We start from the raw sequence: 16,996 nt of genomic DNA, 5'->3' as shown, positions 1-16,996 counted from the left end.
AACAACAACAACAACAACAACAACAACACACTTTCAGACATAGTATCTCAATTTTTCTTCCATAGTGGTAATTTTTCTTCAACAACACTATTCATTTTTTGGCCATAGAAACTGTTACTTGACAAAACCTTTAAAAAAAAAACCTGACAGCTAAATTTATTAACACAGTTAAAAATAATAACCCCCCCCCCCAATTAGTTATTCTCTTATTTCTCCATCTTCTTCCACACCCCTTATTATAAAGGACATTATTACACCTTATCAGAACTTCATCAAGGTGTCCAGATAATGCACCATCAATATATTCTTCTGTATTTGCAAGCTGCATGTTCTTGTAGCCATCGACAGAGATGAGGTAGCCTTTGTACTGTATTCCATTCCCCACTTCAGCTTCACCATCCCTGGTTTCCCAGTCAGCCCATTCAGAAAGGGCTTTGGATTGAGATTGCAATCAAATGCCAACAGTGCCCTTCAGCTCTCTATATTGGACAAACCAAATGGCTCGATGGGAGTGGACAAGAATGGAGATCAGAGTAGCTCCTAGATGAGACCCAGAGGAGCTAAAGTCTCAAAGGCCTGCCTTCTTCCCCTCCTTCCTGTCCCCTCTAGAATCCCAAACAAGGGAGTCAAATACTACAATTGCAGATCTGACTGGAGGCCTAGAGGTTGGAGGTTGGGTTCCACCAGTGATTCTTACGCCCAATACTTCACTCAGCAACCCAATATGCTTTCATGTCCCTGATTTTTTAAAACGTCTTTAGTCACATAGAAAGCGAAAGGTAAGCAACATAGAAAGTTGGAGGTAACAGGTCATTCATTCTCTAGAGGGTAGTGAGAGGTAACTTGGGAATACAGGAAGGTGCCTTTTACCATTTCCCTCTAGCTCAATATTGTCTACATTGACTGGCAGTGGCTCTCCAGGGTTTCCCGCAGGGAGTCTTTGCAAGCTCTACCAGCAGAGACCAAGGAATGAACCTTGGGACCATCTGCACGCAGAGCAGATGCTCTCCCACTGAGCTATAGGCCCTTCCGAACTTGAACCTTCATCTTACTAACATCTTCTGGAAGGAATGCTTAGGGAGGCGTTGTTTTACAACACAGGAGGTGGAACTGAGTGGAGGTAATCAGTTGTGTGAACAGAATGTCTGGGGTTCCATTTGGTGACTCTTGGAAAGACGTAGTTGGTTACATTTCTTTTTTACTCACTCTGAAGCAATGGAGAAAAAGTTCAGCATCACCCATGCTTGCTTCTTTCCTGCAGGTACTCCGATTTAGATGGCCAACACCGTCACACGGTGTATGATGGGACATTACCTCATCCATTTGCAATTACCATTTTTGAGGACACCATCTACTGGACTGACTGGAACACGAGGACAGTTGAAAAGGGAAATAAGTACAATGGATCAGGCAGGGCAGTTCTGGTAAACACCACTCACAGACCTTTTGATATCCACGTCTATCACCCGTACAGGCAGCCACTTGGTAAGCAATCCATTCTACTGATGTGAGTGTCTTGTTTCTTAGTCAAAGTCTAATCCTCTGAATTCTGCATGTAACTCAGGGACAGAAGTAAGGTGTGAGACAACATAGTCATTTTTCAAGGGTCTGGTTCTTATTAAATGTTTCGCCTTCATAGAATGATTTTTTTAAAGCGTTCTCTTGGATGTAAATATTATGACTGCATTTGGATGTAATGCAAAACCATGGTTTAGCAGCACATAAATCAGCTTAACTTCTTTCTGAGCTTTCCCTCTCCTGTTCCCACCCAGCTGAGAGGAAGAATTCAGAAGCTTTTAGTTTAGCGCAATTTGCTGTTTCTTATATACTGGGACCCAGTGGCAACAGTGTGGGAAAAGGCAGGGAGCCCAAGAGTAGGTGGAGCCAGAGTCAATGATAGGTAGAACTAACTAATTTTTGTTTCGTCCCTGTCATCCCCCCTGCTGAGTTTTACAAGGGCAACGCTGAAACAAAAGGAGGAGGGAGCTGTCAGGTAGTGACACCCCCAATTGGATGGATTGTAAGAAAGAAGGAAGGGAAGTGGGGGCAGGTTGAAGTTGGTGGGGTAGTGCCCCTTCTGTCCTAATGGACCAGACTCCACTGCTGGGACCTGGTAACACCAACTGTGGTTAGTTTAAACAAGCCAGTGTCTTAAACCATAGTTTGAAGTTGCCTTGTTTTGAAACTGGTCATCATTAATCACAATTCCCAGTTTGGACCAAACACCTAACCATGGTTAACTAAGAGTAAAAACTGCTCTCACCCACATGGAAAGGAGAGTGGGGAGAGGGAACATGCAAGTTCTAAACTATGGTTTAGTGTTTCCCCTGAATATAGCCAATGTCATCATCTGGGATCCTTGCCTGCCCATGCACTGTTGCACTTACTCTAAAAGGGTAATTGAATTAATTAAAGTTGGATGTTTCTTGTTCTGTTTTGATCCCAGCAGCCCTATAACAGGGACTAGGAAAAAGCTGCTGGCAGGTTGGTAGTTGTGTTTCTGCTGATGCCGGTCCCTTGCACCTAACTTACTATACATTGTTATACTTGGCACAACCTCTTGCTTGACCCTGGATTTTAATCAGCAATGGTTTCTCTTGATAGCATGTTTTAAACTAAAATCCTTCATTGGGCTGAGCCTTGGTTTGCTCAGACTCAAGCCCATACTTGTTCTCATGCTCTTCAGAGCCCATGGGGATCTCCCCTTCCTTATAATGAAATACTGGGCACAATCCATAGTCCAACCCCAGATACCATAGCCAGGGTACACCTGCCCAATGTATCCTGATCAGGATACATGTTGCAGGATTACGTTTTGGTAAATTGAATTTGTTGCAAATATGCATCAATAGGAAACAATCCCAGTATTGTTTGCAGATGCAAGTTGACATGTGCAACTCACCCAGGTCCTGGTCTGTAAACCTGGGCTGTCAGGTCACATCACACCAAAGATTAAAGCATTCTTTGCAATTTAAGTGGCAGTAGTTTGATTTGTGGGTTGTTCTTTGCCGGGGAATAATTATATTTTCTTCCCCGTCTTCTTTTGCTAGTAAGTAATCCTTGCGGGACCAACAATGGTGGTTGTTCTCATCTGTGCCTAATAAGAAGCGGTGGTTACGGTTATTCCTGTGAATGTCCAGATAACTTCATGGTAATACAGTTTGGAAACACAGCTCACTGCCTCCCAATGTGTTCCAGCACCCAGTTCCTTTGCGCAGACAGTGAAAGGTATGCATATAAATCACACACCATTGTTTTACTTGCTTATTTACGTCGCACGTGAATATTTCCTACGTATACATGTCCTACCTCCAAGGACTCAAATATGCCATTGTTCCTTGCTTTCATTTTATCTTTATCATTTGGCTGGGAACGGGGGTGCAGTGAAACTCCCAGTTCAGGAATCTGATTCCACCCCATCACAATTTAGGCAACACTGGCTGTATATTACCGGTAATTAAGGCACAAGAAGAGGTGAGCGAAGCCTAGTGCCTTAATAGAGATGAAGATTGCCCTGCCCCTGGTCATCAGACCAATCACTTGATGAGCAGAGAAGAGGGTAATAACCCCCTCCTCAGCTGACTGGTACAGATAGAGTGTGGAGTGGCCACACCCATCACTGGCATGTGCCCCATCTTCCCTAGGACTGGCCAAGACTGAACGTGGCTTTCAGGCCAAGACAGCTTAGCTATCCCTGCTATGAGGAAAGAGAGGCTGAGAGGGAAGAGTGACTGGCCCAAGGTCACCAGCAGAGCTTCAGGGCTGAGTGGGGATTTGTACCTGGGTGTCCCCAGTTCTAGTGTGACATGCCAATCACTATGCTGCACTAGCTCTCCCAAGCCTTGGTGGCACTTGGAAGCACAGAATTGGTGAACAGAGGTAACAGACAATGATACATCACTTCTACTTCTCCAGGTTTGTGCCCCATTGCTGCACTTTGCCTTAGTACTTCCTTCCTGTTGTCGCTCCTTTTGTCACACCATGGCACTGCCATGTTTAGGGAGGTTTTTAATGATGTTTTATCGTGTTTTTAATATTCTGTTGGGAGCCACCCAGAGTAGCTGGGGAAACCCAGCCAGATGGGTGGGATATAAATAAATTTATTATTATTATATTATTATTATCATCATCATTATCCAGCTCACAGCCTGCCATGCTTCTGACAGCCTCCCTCTATCTCTTGGCTGTGGCTGGAGAAAGAAAAATGAATGTGGAGCGGCACAGTCACTTGTTGTGCCTCTGCACTTGCCTTTGGGGTACCTTGGTGCTCGAACTCAATCCATTCTGGGAGTCCGTTCGATTCCCGAAACCGTTCAAAAACCAAGGCGTGGCTTCCGGTTGGCTGCAGGAGTTTCCTCCACTCAAGCGGAAGCCGCGTCGGACATTCAGCTTCTGAAAAACATTCGCAAACCGAAACACTTACTTCTGGGTTTGTGGCATTCGGGAGCTGATTTGTTCGGCAACTAAGCCGTTTGGGAACCAAGGTACCACTGTGTAAGCAGATGAGCAGTCCAATTCCTCAAACCCTGCATCCCTGGGGAACACATTCCTGGTCAGAAGACTCTGTATAGCTCTTTGAAGGGTGGCCCTATTCACAGAGCATTGCAGCCTTAGCAGTACTTAGGAGAAAAGTACCTGGAAGAAAGATTTGTTGTTGTTCAGTCGTTCAGTCGTGTCCGACTCTTCGTGACCCCATGGACCAGAGCACGCCAGGCACGCCTATCCTTCACTGCCTCCCGCAGTTTGGCCAAACTCATGTTAGTAGCTTCGAGAACACTGTCCAACCATCTCATCCTCTGTCGTCCCCTTCTCCTTGTGCCCTCCATCTTTCCCAACATCAGGGTCTTTTCTAGGGAGTCTTCTCTTCTCATGAGGTGGCCAAAGTACTGGAGTCTCAACTTCAGGATCTGTCCTTCTAGTGAGCACTCAGGGCCGATTTCCTTGAGAATGGATAGGTTTGATCTTCTTGCAGTCCATGGGACTCTCAAGAGTCTCCTCCAGCACCATAATTCAAAAGCATCAATTCTTCGGCGATCAGCCTTCTTGATGGTCCAGCTCTCGCTTCCGTACATTACTACTGGGAAAACCATAGCTTTAACTATACGGACCTTTGTCGTATAGAAGAAAGATGCATGATACTAATAAATTAATACCTCTGAAATCACCCACAGTCTAAATATACATGCCCAAACTTGCTGATTGGCTCAAATGCAGTATTTTCTAGGACAGGCTCAGTTATGTGGAAGGGGCTACTAAATGAATGCATGAAGCCTTGGGACAAGAAAACGCACTGATTCTTCACAATGGGAATCATCCCAAAGGCTCTTGCGTTTGCAGTCCTAAGCGTTCTTGCCAGGAAGTGAGTCCCATTGAGCTCAAGTGAGACTTGCTTATAAATAAACATGACTATAGAATATGTCAAAGGCATTGCCTCCTTGAAACAAACATTACGGCGTCTCTCTGTTTTGTAGGTGTATTCCCATATGGTGGAAATGTGACGGTCAGAGAGATTGCCGGGATGGCTCCGATGAACCCCCCACGTGTCCACACAGGTACTGCCAAGTCGGGCAGTTCCAGTGCAATGATGGCAACTGTACGAGCTCCCATTACTTGTGCAACGCCCTGGCAGACTGCCCTGATGGATCAGATGAAGATCGTGTGCTTTGTGGTATGTTGCAAGTGCTAAGTCTCTAAATTAGCCTGTTACTCTGTACAAGCTATAACAGGGGTCTAGACATTACTTGTTCCATGAAGAGGACACTAGTGTGGTTAAATAGCCTATTAACAAGGCACTCCCGCTAACAAAGATTTTGTTGTCTTGATGCTAGGGGATATATTGATATATAGTCTAAAAACTATTGAAGTCCATATTGTGATATCAGTTTCATAATTTTTGATCTTGCAATATATTGTAAATCATGATATATGTTAGGGCTAATTTGATCAGTAGAATATGCGAAACTGCAATCAGTCCAATTAACACACAGAATCTGCACTCTGGTCTTAGTACGTTACTGCTGAACTCTTGAATCCAGTGACATTGAATACTAACCTGTAAGATTGTATATATCTCTTCAAAATTGATTTGCGATTGTATATATTGTATATATATTAAGCTCACATTATTTTGAGTTATACTACGTGTTGCATTGAGATATTTAGCGTACAATATACTCTTATTTCATATACAGAGTTGTGCTTGATGAGGTATATTAGGGCTATGCAAAAATCACAACATGGGAAAAAACCTTGAAACCAGCCACTGCTCTCAATTCCTGCAGCCCCTGTTAACTCTTGTCAGCTCAACAATCCCCTACCACATTCAGGGAGCAGCAAATCCCAAGAGGAGGTGTCGGCAAAAATCATAATATGGGAAAAACCATTAAGCCAGCCAAGACCTCTACATAGCTCCATCCTTATTTCAGATATCATTACATATCAGCCTATCGTGATGTTTAGCTGGTGATATATCACGAGGTTGAAAACCAGATATCATCCAGCCTTAGCCGTTTTCCCAACATATATTATCTCCATGTCAGTCTTTTCTCTGTGTATATATAGCACTCCCATTTAGCTAAACAGCAGCATTGCTCAAAATAGGGTTTGTTTGTTTTTATCCCTGCAGCAGTTGGGATGAGTGAGACTATACTGCAATTTCATTTCATTTTAAAGCAATCTACTAATACCGCAATTGCGTTTGCCTTCTAGCCAATCACCAGTGTGAGTCTCATCAGTGGCAATGTGCCAACAAGAGATGCATCCCAGAAGCCTGGCAGTGTGACCGAGAGGATGACTGTGGTGATAACTCGGATGAAGATGCTTCTCATTGTGCCAGCAGGACCTGCCCTCCCGGCCAATTTAAATGTGACAATGGCCGCTGCATCCCCCAGTCCTGGAAATGCGACGTGGACGATGACTGTGGGGATAACTCGGACGAGCCGATTCATGAATGCAGTAAGTAGAGCACGGCTTGTGTTGATTGGCTGATGGATTGCTCTTATAGCTCGTCCTTCCTTCTTACTGGAAACCAGGGTGGCTAACAAGAAGACAAGTGGCAAATTGTCAGTTGTTTGCTGAAGAAGACGATGACAAAGAAGTTTATTATTTGTACCCTGTCCATCTGACTGGGTTGCCCCAGCCACGCTGGGTGGCTTCCAACAAATATAAAAGCATAATAAAACATCAAACATTAAAAATTTCCCTGTCCAGGGCTGCCTTCAGTTGTCTTCTAAAAGTTGTATAGTCATTCATCCTTGACATCTGATGGGAGGGCGTTCCACATACCAATGGCCAGGACTGCCGTTTATATTTTCTAATGTTATCTTTTTCTGTGGCGGTTGATGGGTTTTAGGTATAAAAGTCCTTTATAAATTTAAATATGAATAAATCTGGGGCAGGCCATGGTTTCTGTACGTTGTCTATCCCATATAACACATTCTCTGAGAAGTATTTGGCAGCAGTGTGCAGCAGCTGTCGTAAAAAGGCAAAGTATTCAAATGTTGACTCTTCCTTTTATTGCAGTGGGCCCTGCCTATCGTTGTGATAACCACACAGAATTCAGCTGTAGAACAAATTACCGTTGCATCCCGTTCTGGGCTGTATGCAATGGCCATAATGATTGCAGAGACAACAGCGATGAGCAAGGCTGCGGTACGTTTATGGGCTGCAAAATGTACCTGTAAAATCATCATGTACTTCAGACGCTGTTCAAGATGTGAAGCAATGACTATGACCTTGGCCAGAATTCATGCACTTGCATTTATACCTGCTTCACAAATTAGTCCGCAAATGAAGGTGCAATGAAAACCCTGTTAGCAGCATGTCACTCTAATTGATGCTTGTCATTTGATGTAACCTTGGAGGTCACTTACTATAATTACAGTCTTGGCTATACCTGATGTGAATGTCTTGAGTTATCTGAAGCAGTTTTTCGGTCACTGGGTCACACTTTCCAGGCAATTAGTGTTATCTATACTTGCGAATGGGAAGTGTTTTCTGCATTATTACCATTGCTGTCTTTTCCTTGAACTTCATTTGAAGCATCCATGATGGCTGCACCTAGAGGTGAAAGGATGGTTAGATTTAAACTAAATAAAGTTTCCCTTTTAGTTAAATCAAACCATTATACCACATCTGTTTTGGATGCTTCAAAGGCATCAGAAGAAGGAAAAAACAGTAATCATAGCAATGCGGCAAAGCCTTCCCTGTTAAATAGGTGTACATTCTGCTTCATAGCTGACGAGGCTCAGATATGTTTTCATGCTCAGCTTGCAACAGTTCATAATGCTTTGTCTTGGAGACAAATTTGCTCCCCACTCACCCCATGCTTGTTGGCTGTTGCCTTTACCTGTAGTCTGAGCCACCTGGATTTGCCTTTGCCATAATTATTTCTTCTCCTTCGGTGGTATATATTTTGCTTTCGGCAATCTTTAATAAAGTGATTTTGGATGAATGCTGCAGGTAGCTAGACACTGACTGTATTTGCATGTCACACTAAAACATGGCTTGGTGAGATAGGCAAGAACTGGAAGGACAAGCCTCAGACTAATATGCTCCTTTTCCCTGTCTCCTTTCCCTGCACTGCCAGGAGGAGGATTCTGGCAGTGTTTACTTTTCGTGTTCCCAAATCTCAGTTTGTTGTGTGGTGCAGAGATTGTGGTTTGTCTATAATTGCGGTCAGTTTAAACAAGCCAGCCTCATAATCCAAGGTTTGAGGATGGCTTGTTTTTAAACTGAAAGTAAATAAATGCTGCTAAAGTAAGCTTTCTTGCTTCACCGGGGCAGGGGGACAGATGCTGAAACTCATGGCAGCACCTTCCTCCTCTTGTGCATTTTACTAAACCATGGTTTAGTGTGACAAGAAAATGCAGCCAAAAGCTGAGTTGTGTTTGGCAAAAGCTGAGTTGTGTTGTGTTTCCAGAACCTAGGTGGTGCTCTTTACAGCTTCTTATGACAAGATGTGGTGATTGAGAGGTTTGATCAGCTGAGTATACTGAAGGTATACTCAGCCTGGAGGATGATTTAGTAATTTTGGGAAGTCAAATTCTTCCACTTTGTGATAGTTACCGTATATCACGCACTGCAGTGAAAAACACTCTTGTTTACCTTTTGCAAAAGCTAGACAGAGAGAGAATACTTGGATTATGGGACACTTTTTCTCCTCTTCCACAAAGTATATATGTTAAGAAGCCACTTTGAAAACCTACCTAAATTGCTTGACAGTTCATTGTACCACGTCTGCTGTATCTGTTTTCATATTTGAGAATAGCATGTTAGTCTGTGCTGGTGTATTGACAAATATAAACTGTGTATGTGTGTTGCAGAGGAGATTACTTGCGATCCTTTGGGAGATTTCCGCTGTGATAACCATCGCTGTATCCCACTGCGGTGGAAGTGTGATGGAGATAATGACTGTGGAGATGAATCTGATGAACAAAACTGCAGTAAGATATTTCCTTCCTTTCTGACCATTGATAGCCTTGCGCCCAAAGGCTGCCTGTTTGAATGGTGCATTTTGCATTAAGTTCGACATGAGTTATATGTTAAATATTTAAAAATCTTCATGCTTGTACAGTTTTCTCAGGATCAAGGTATGAAGTTAAGTATTACTGTTGGATATTGCTTCATTGCAGGAATCTAGGATTCACCTGTAACATTTAATGGATACCTTTAGGTGTGTATGTGTGTGAAGTTTCAGTGCTTACCTATCAGTTTTTTAAAAATCCATAATATAAAATCACTCATTACAGAAATAAAACAAATGCTCATCTAACTTAGGGTAGATATAGATACATAGTGGTTATTTCAGCCCAGTGTTCCCCAAATTGTGTCTCCAGCTGTTTTTGGACTACAACTCCCATCACCCATAGCTAGCAATACCAGTGGTCAAGGATGATGGGAATTGTAGGGGGGAAGACAACAGCTGGAGACCCAAATTTGGGAAACACTGTTTCAGCATATCGCTAAAGATAGCCATCTCTGTGACAAATACCATATATACTTGAGTATAAGCCTAGTTTTTCAGCACATTTTTTGTGCTGAAAAAGCTGCCCTCGGCTTATACTTGAGTGAGGCAGGTGGTGGGGGTGGCGAGAAAGAAGCCCTTTCTTTTCGCTCGTGCCGCCACCCGCTCTCCCCAGTCAACCATTCCTTAAGAAGTGTACAAGAACGGCGGTTCTTTACTCTCCCCAGGCAGCTTGTTCCATTCCTGAACTGCTCGCATAAATGCAAACTTGGCAAAGGAGGAAGAGGAAGGAGCAGCCCAAAGGGTTGCTTTCGGGCTGCTCGTTCCTCCTCCTCCTCCACAGCGGCAAAGGTGAACCGGCTTATACTCGAGTCAATAAGCTTTCCCAGGTTTTTGTAGGAAAATTAGGTGCATCGGTTTATATTCGGGTCGGCTTATACTCGGGTATATACGGTAATTCCCTTTGCAGAATCCATTTCACAGTCCAATCCACCTAAGCAGCAAATAACAAATTCATAGGGCAGTCCTCAACACACTAAAGAAAATTAGATGCAATGCCAAGGAGATGACATTTCCAACATTGAAACTGTTATTTTATACTCTTACATACCAATTCTCTTAACTAGAATTCGGCAAGGATAGCTTATTTCTTAGGCTGCAATCAAACCCTTAGCCTCCGCTGGGAGTGGGTAAATGGGTGCAGGGCTGAGTTGCTTGTGAAACATCTCAGCATAAAAACGCACCACACATTTCATGTATGCTGCATCTCTTTATCGCAAGGTCCCCGTGAGTGCACAGAAAGTGAATATCGGTGTGACAACCTGCGTTGCATTCCTTCTCGATGGATATGTGACCACGACAACGACTGTGAGGACAATTCAGATGAACGGGACTGTGGTGGGTATTGCAATTTGAGCATGTTTGTTTGTTTGTTTTAACCCAGCTTGTCTTTCAAGGCATGTTGCCCTCACTTTTACAAATAAAATTTCAAAACACACAATTCCATAAAAAGGGGCATATAAATCACGAAAATACCACAGTTCTTTTAAAAAACAGTAATGACCGGGCGGTATGTATTTCCCTGGGGAAATTTGAAACATGTTGGGGTCACAACCAAAAAGCCCTCTCCGTGGTCCTAAAGGATTGTGCAATAAATTTGATGCCATATTGAAAATATTGTCATGGAATTCTACTCAATATTGATTCAGAGTAGAACTCCAATGTATAGTTAGCAGAGTAAAAAATTAAGCACATTGCAAGAGTCCCCAAAAATGGACCAGAGGCAATTGTATTTCATCCAGCAGAGCTTTACTGCTACTGAAGGCAAAAGAGCATAATGGTCACAAATCCAATACATTCAGGATTGGCATTGTCCATAAGAAATCCAGTTGCAGCAGACTTAACTTACAATAACTTATACTAAGACTAAACCTGAACACTAAGCATACTATCTACAGAACACCACACCAGAAGGAAAAGAGATAGAAAGTGAAATTCAGGCTGCTCCTGGCCTTACCTTTATAGTCAGCATGACCTTGACAGAAGAGATAACAGAACCAGTTTAAGCCAGCTGTACTCAGCCAGTGTGGCGTAGTGGTTAGGGGCGGTGGACTCGTAATCTGGTCAACCGGGTTTGCTTCCCTGCTCCTCCATATGCAGCTGCTGGGTGACCTTGGGCTAGTGACACTTCTCTGAAGTCTCTCAGCCTCGCTCACCTCACAGAGTGTCTGTTGTGGGGGAGGAAGGGAAAGGAGATTGTTAGCTGCTTTGAGACTCCTTAAGGGGAGTGAAAGGTGGGATATCAAGTCCAAACTCTTCTTCTCTGAATGAATAACCCAAACATCACGAACCTTCTGCTTGTTTCTTTCACACAGAGAAGCTTCCTGAACCCTCTTGAATTCATTAGAATAGGAAAGATCTCTACGCATCAGATCAATACTTTCTGCACTAAGAAATGCTGACAAATATGACATTACAAAAGCACTTTTTGTAAAAGATACATTTTGACGCCAGTCTGCTTTACTTTGTAGAACTAAGGACCTGCCACCCAGGTTATTTCCAGTGCGACAGTGGGCATTGCATTGCAGAACGTTTCCGATGTGATGGAAGTGCCGATTGTCTGGATTTCTCTGATGAAGCAACTTGTCGTGAGTGCCTAGATCTGGGGCAGAAACTTACTGAAATCCCTTACGAACTTCTTCTTTCTGTGGGGTGGGAGAAATGAAACTTCTAAGTATTTTCTTCTTCTTCTGCCGCTAGAAAGATTCCGAGAAATGCTTAATGCTCTCAAGAAGAGCCTAAATAACGATAAAGGGTTGTACCCAACTAAGGTATATACAAATTGGACCCATTGATATTAATGGGCATGCCTAAGTCCATTGGGACGCGGGTGGCGCTGTGGGTTAAACCACAGAGCCTAGGACTTGCTGATCAGAATGCCAGAGGTTCGAATCCCTGCGATGGGGTGAGCTCTCGTTGCTCGGTCCCAGCTCCTGCCCACCTAGCAGTTTGAAAGCACATCAAAGTGCAAGTAGATAAATAGGTACCGCTCCGGCGGGAAGGTAAACAGCATTTCCGTGCGTTGCTCTGGTTCGCCAGAAGCGGCTTAGTCATGCTTGCCACATGACCCGGAAGCTGTATGCTGGCTCCTTCGGCCAATAAAGTGAGATAAGCGCCACAACCCCAAAGTCGGACACGACTGGACCTAATGGTCAGGGGTTCCTTTACCTTTACCTAAGTCCATTTATTCACCTCCCTGGGGTGCAAGCCTGGGCAGCGTGTATGGAGGTCCTGGGCTACTCAGACGACAAGATTCACCTCTTGGCCTCACTGATGTGGTCCAAAGGGAAGCAGAGCAGTATGTTTGACACCAGCTTGACTGGAGAAATTGCCAGAAGGAGACATAAAAGGCACCATCCAATCATCTTTGGGGCACCACTCTGGATTTGTGTAGGGTTTACTCCTTAGCCTTTTCTTCTCCCGAAGATGCCCCACAAAGCAGTGGGTACAGATCTACGTAGCATTATGAGGGCAAGTAGATTGTGATATTAAAAGAAGGCGTTTCTGTTTTCCAGCCACCCGCTATCCTAACGGTTCGTACTGCCCACACACTATGTTTGAGTGCAGAAACCATGTATGTATTCAGCCATACTGGAAGTGTGACGGTGACGACGACTGCGGAGATGGCTCAGACGAAGAACTTAACTTATGCTGTAAGCTAGAGGAAAAATTGTGAAGCCTGAATCGACCCCACCTTGAACCCCGCCCCCTACAACTCTCTTAGCTCATGCCAAAGGGCCGGGCATATCCAGCGGGATGCGTTTGAAACAGAGGCTCTTGGTACCCAATTGCTGTGCCATGTCAAAAGATCCTTTTAAAATCCCCCTCGGCTTTCAAAAGCAGTTTGTTATGTGGCATGGTGGGCTTCCCAAAGAGAAACACAAGCCTTTAGGATTCTGGCCTGTACATTTCTTACAGAAACTTCAGTGCATGTCTAAAAGTCCTAACACAGCCAGTGAAATGTAGGCATTTCCTGCACATGAAGACTCTTGTTGCCTCTTCCTGGTTTGTCTGTTTCTTGGCCAGGAGAACCTCACAGAGTTTGCCTATCTTGTGACTGGTTCAGTGGGGCCAATGTGGATGTAACGGAACATGATTATTATATTTGGCCTTTTGGCTAGAATTCAGGGATCAGGAATGAGCTCTGGACCCGTGTATTTGTGTTAACACACATAATTTTACATTAGTCAGATGATATCGAGAGAACCAAGGTACCAAAAGGGAGATAGGAGGAACTATGGGAGAGTGCAGGATCTTTCAGTGCTCTTGCCCTGATGAAGGCCAGCGCAACACTGGCATTGGTTTGAACATCACAATAAAGCATGGCTAAAATAAACAAATGCTTTGATGTCAATGAGCAGTGTGCTGAAATCGCACATGCTTCAGCCCTCACCTGCTCCTGCTGTTGGTACACTGCAAGGAAACAAGCCTGGCCTGGCTGGTCATGTCCGAAACTAGGCTCATAGTTTGTTTCCCCCAAACGTTGGCTGCCTCTTGTGGTTTGCTTGGAGAGAAACAAACCGCGAGCCTGGGTTCAGGCGACACAAAAAGCCAGACCTTGCCTTCTTCCCTGGCCGTGCTACAGGATTGCAGTTTAGGATTGCTGCCTGGCATTTTGAGCATGTTATAAAATAAGCTTTTATATTTGTATCCTATAAACCAAGTTAGAAATCACTGGCCTGTTTTATTTCAGTGGATATTGCATGTGAACAACCGTTCCGTTTTCGGTGTGGGAACAACCGCTGCATCTACAGCCATGAGCTGTGCAACCAAAAGGACGACTGTGGAGATGGAAGCGATGAGAAAGAAGAGCACTGTAGGTCTATGAATGTGCCTAGTGATGATTGACAGTAATTCTAGGTTAAGGCTGCTCTTGGATCCTATTGTTTTTAATGTTTAATTCACAAACATGTTAGCTAGATAAAAAGGGAACATGCAGTGGCTTGTGCTTTTCAAGAAATATGTCATTATTCCTGTCAGGGAAAGAGGGACTACTCAGGAGGAGCAGGAAGAGAGAGAGAGAGAGAGAAGATAGAGCTGGGAGCACAGATAGCGATGCCTCTAGCAAAGGGGGGTCACTTAGTTATCATGTACAGCCCCGAATAATCTCCACAGATTCTTCTGACTCATCCAGCCCCCCTGAGGAAATGTCTCCGGAAGAGAGGGAGGGGCCAGGCTTGGGAATGGAGGAGCAGGGACCCAGCGTTGGCACTCACAGACAGGGAAATGAGCCAAGAGGGGGGAGGAGGAGACGCCGACGTCATTTTAAGTTGCCGAACTGTTGGCTTTGCTGGCGCGCGCGCGAACACTCTCCACTCTGAGGAACTGAAACCATGAGCAACATCTAAAGGGAAGAGATACTCCCTTGACAATTCCCCAATTATTCAGTACCAGTAGTATGGATATACTGTAGACCTTTATAGCCATGAATGAAACATGGGCTCATCCACACTGTCGTTCATTGTGGATAGTACCTCCATGAATTCTCCATTGTCTATATGAAATTCTCCTCTAGTTCACTACATTCTCATACTTTCCGCTCCCTCAATGTGGGTTTTCTCATAACCTCTCATTTTCTGAGTATCCCTGATATGAAAAAAAAAAAAAATCTGGATCAAAGGAGGGGAAAGTGTGGGAAGGCAGTGATTTGGAGGAGGACGTCATGGGGACAGTGGAGGATTCATGCAGATACAGACAACATAGATGTGTGTGATATGAATAAGTAAGCTACAGGGATGCTGTTGAATTTCTGTAAGCTGAGCTCAGAGAGGAACTGAAATGAAAGACAAGCTTTGACAGCCCCTGGGTTCTTTAGTGGCTCAGATTAAATCTGAGCTGGGGAAGAACTGCCTGATTCTCAGCCTAACAGATGCTTCGCACAACCATGAGAGAAATACTTCCTGGATGAGCAAAGGCTTTGTAACCCAGGGATTTGTGAGTGTGTGTGTGCTTTAGCAGCCAGAAATCAAGCACACTCTGAGCTCTGGCAGCATGCATGCTCTTTAGCCTAACAGTAAATCCAGCCCAACCCTGGAGTTTCCCTTTGAGTGTCTCCCAAGACTGGACAGGTAGCTTTAACGGTATTGGAAAGACAAAAGCTGAGATGTGTGTGGGAGCCCACCACAAGGGACCAGGCCAAGTTGCCCTAACCTCTGCGCAGTTTGTATACCAATGTCTGCAGTCTGCATTCTATAAAATGGGATATACGTTTGTGTGAGGAGGTATGTGTGTGCATTATCTCCATGCAGGCAGAGAACCCACTCCTAAGCCTTGCACTACTGAGGAATTCAAATGTGGCAATGGAAACTGCATCCCGCTACACTACGTATGTGATAATTATGACGATTGCGGGGACCACTTTGATGAATTAGGCTGCAGTAAGTACCACAGTAGCTTGCACTGAGTTCAAACTGTACGTTTGTTATGGGGAGGAAAATCAATGTTGAGGTGAGAGCTTTGTGTGCGCCCATGTTAATGGGACACATTGAGAAATCCTCTGGAACAGAATAAATCCTGGAATGCAAACCCAGCCCTCTTTCCTCCCCCAGTCCTCTGTACTTGATACCTGATGTGCTGCATGCCTCCCTGGTTCCCTCCACCTTCTCATCTGTTTCCATCCCTCTTCATTGATGTTAGCTGTAGTGATGGTCCTAATGTAGCGAAGGGCTGGGTGAGCCCCTTCCATCCACGACACAACTCAGAGAACGTGTGAGCTAAAACCCACATGATCCCACAGAAGAAAAGGATGCCAGCAGCATCCCTACACGACTGGCACATTTTGCTTAGGCCAGATGTGAAGGAGGAGAGGTCCTATGGGCCTCTTTAACTATTGTTTTAAACTATTTGTAAAGAATTTTAAACAGTGGAGGAAATCAGGCCCTCAGAACATTCCTTAGTGGTGCAAAAAAAAAAAGCCCAGCAACCTTCAAGAGATTTTAGGAGATCAATAGATGCATTTTGAGGATCTGAATCTTTTTTTTTTTTTCATTGAGGACCAGAGATGAGGGAGAAATTTGTTTCAGTTTCTCATGCAACCTATGTTTTGTTTTGTTTTTGTTTTGTTTTGTTTTGTTTTGTTGTTTAGATTCTGGAACGGGTAGGACCTGTGCTGAAAATATCTGTGAACACAACTGTACCAACTTAAGTGAAGGGGGATTTATATGTACCTGCAGACCTGGATACAGCCCCAGTGAACTGAACAGAAATACCTGTGATGGTACCTTTCATCTTGAAATAGATTTCTATCTCTAAATTGCTCAGCTTTAATAAACACTCTCATCATTTTCATTATGGCACTAATAAAACATTCTGTGCCAGCTCTCTAAGTATCTCATCACATTTGGTTTATTTATGTGGAATCCTATTTTTCTCATAGCATTTAGATGCAGGTTCCTAAAACATTTTTGATAACTTAACCACCTTCCTGCCTTGGATCTTGTTTTTCTCTCTCTGCATTGAGTTGCTCTTTAGAGC

At 44.0% G+C, this 16,996-nt stretch overlaps 2 protein-coding genes across 4 annotated transcripts in view; one reads left to right on the top strand and one right to left on the bottom strand.

Annotated features, from left to right (window-relative positions):
* LRP2 (LDL receptor related protein 2) overlaps window positions 1-16,996 on the top strand; it is a 143,174-nt gene that overhangs the window by 106,559 nt on the left and 19,619 nt on the right. For all 3 annotated transcript variants that reach the window (XM_033166659.1, XM_033166648.1, XM_033166639.1), the window contains 12 exons: window positions 1,262-1,485; window positions 3,051-3,228; window positions 5,472-5,668; window positions 6,709-6,954; window positions 7,522-7,650; window positions 9,324-9,443; window positions 10,745-10,861; window positions 11,995-12,111; window positions 13,039-13,176; window positions 14,217-14,339; window positions 15,772-15,900; window positions 16,608-16,739. In XM_033166659.1, coding sequence (XP_033022550.1) covers window positions 1,262-1,485; window positions 3,051-3,228; window positions 5,472-5,668; window positions 6,709-6,954; window positions 7,522-7,650; window positions 9,324-9,443; window positions 10,745-10,861; window positions 11,995-12,111; window positions 13,039-13,176; window positions 14,217-14,339; window positions 15,772-15,900; window positions 16,608-16,739 — 1,850 coding nt within the window. The remainder of the gene's footprint in view (window positions 1-1,261; window positions 1,486-3,050; window positions 3,229-5,471; window positions 5,669-6,708; window positions 6,955-7,521; window positions 7,651-9,323; window positions 9,444-10,744; window positions 10,862-11,994; window positions 12,112-13,038; window positions 13,177-14,216; window positions 14,340-15,771; window positions 15,901-16,607; window positions 16,740-16,996) is intronic.
* On the bottom strand, window positions 199-1,235 carry LOC117060245 (small nuclear ribonucleoprotein F-like). The gene is given in 4 exon segments (XM_033172453.1): window positions 199-237; window positions 239-370; window positions 373-469; window positions 1,207-1,235. Coding segments are annotated over 4 exon segments (297 nt in total).

The sequence above is a fragment of the Lacerta agilis genome, chromosome 1, assembly GCF_009819535.1.
Source record: "Lacerta agilis isolate rLacAgi1 chromosome 1, rLacAgi1.pri, whole genome shotgun sequence".
In the NCBI taxonomy this organism is placed as follows: Eukaryota; Metazoa; Chordata; class Lepidosauria; order Squamata; family Lacertidae; genus Lacerta; species Lacerta agilis.
Note: the sequence above shows the minus strand (reverse complement) of the source record. Positions and strands in the feature narration are given on the sequence as shown.